We start from the raw sequence: 1,184 nt of genomic DNA on the forward strand, positions 1-1,184 counted from the left end.
CCGCCGTTCCACTCGGAGAGGATCGTCTTCTTGAACGTGCAGAGCTGGATGGGCGTTGCCGTTGTCAGCGTTGGACTAGGCGTCGGCGTCGGTGTCGGTGTTGGTGTTGGCGTCGGCGTTGGCGTCGGTGTCGGTGTTGGTGTTGGCGTCGGTGTTGGCGTCGGTGTCGGCGTCGGTGTCGGCGTCGGTGTCGGCGTCGGTGTTGGTGTCGGTGTCGGCGTCGGTGTTGGTGTCGGCGTTGGCGTAGGTGTCGGTGTCGTTGTAGGCGTTGGAGAGGGTGTGGGTGTTGCGGTGGGCGTCGGTGTCGGCGAGATGTAGACGGGGTTCACAGCCACGGGAAAGTTGTCCGTCTTCTTCTTGCCCTTGGCTGTGTAGTAGCCAAAATACGACTCAAACGGCTCGGGTTGCGTCTTGTCGTCGTCGCGCAGATCAAAGAACGTGTACCAAAACGCTTCGCCGCCGCCAGCGGATGGCTGCCACTGGACTAGACCGTTGTAATAGCCCATCGCATTCGCAATACTCGGCACCACGATCGGCGACACTGTCGTGAGGTTGTTGCCGGCGGTCGAGTAGCCCGTCTCCGTGAGCCGCAGCTTGGATGCCGGGTACAGCTTGAGCATTTCGTTCCAGAGAGCGTCGAGGATCGCGACCGGCTTGTTGACGTCGTACCCATTACTGAAGAACGGGTAGATGTTGACACCGACAATGTCCGAAGCGTTGGCAAGTGCCAGCATGTTGGCTCGAATGTCGGCGTTGAGCCACTCGGAGACCCGCTGGACGGTCCCGACCGGGACGTTGACGGTCCCGTTGGAGCGCCGAGCGACCTCGGACTTGATGTACTGCATCTGGCTCATGAGGTACGACGTATTGTAGGGACCATGCGGCACGACGTTTTCGTTGCCGACGAGAATCGCCTTGACGGTGGCCGGGTAGTTGACGGCACCCATGATCGCAGCCTCGACTTGGCTGCTGTACCAGTCTTCGGACGTCATGTACACACCGACATAGAGCGGGACGTTGTGGGCGGCAGCGATCGGCGTCACGTCGACGCCGTAGTACGACGAGTAGTACGTTCGCACGGCGTGGACGAGCGGCTGCATGAGTGCAAAGTCGTCGTGCATGCCGGCGCTGAGCGTGGTGTAGTTGAAGAGACTCGGGTCGTTGAGCGGGTACGCATCGAGGTG

The 1,184-nt window shown here is 61.1% G+C and overlaps 1 protein-coding gene across 1 annotated transcript; it reads right to left on the reverse strand.

The window, feature by feature from the left end:
• Window positions 1-31: 31 nt before the first annotated feature.
• Window positions 32-1,121, reverse strand: SDRG_17240 (hypothetical protein; the record flags this gene model as incomplete). Its single annotated transcript, XM_008623480.1, has 2 exons — window positions 32-367; window positions 445-1,121. The coding sequence occupies 2 exons, from the start codon at window positions 1,119-1,121 to the stop codon at window positions 76-78; spliced, it is 969 nt and encodes a 322-aa protein (XP_008621702.1). The 3' UTR covers window positions 32-75.
• Between the last annotated feature and the right edge of the window lie 63 nt (window positions 1,122-1,184).

Source organism: Saprolegnia diclina (assembly GCF_000281045.1).
Source record: "Saprolegnia diclina VS20 unplaced genomic scaffold supercont1.224, whole genome shotgun sequence".
Taxonomy (NCBI): Eukaryota; Oomycota; class Saprolegniomycetes; order Saprolegniales; family Saprolegniaceae; genus Saprolegnia; species Saprolegnia diclina.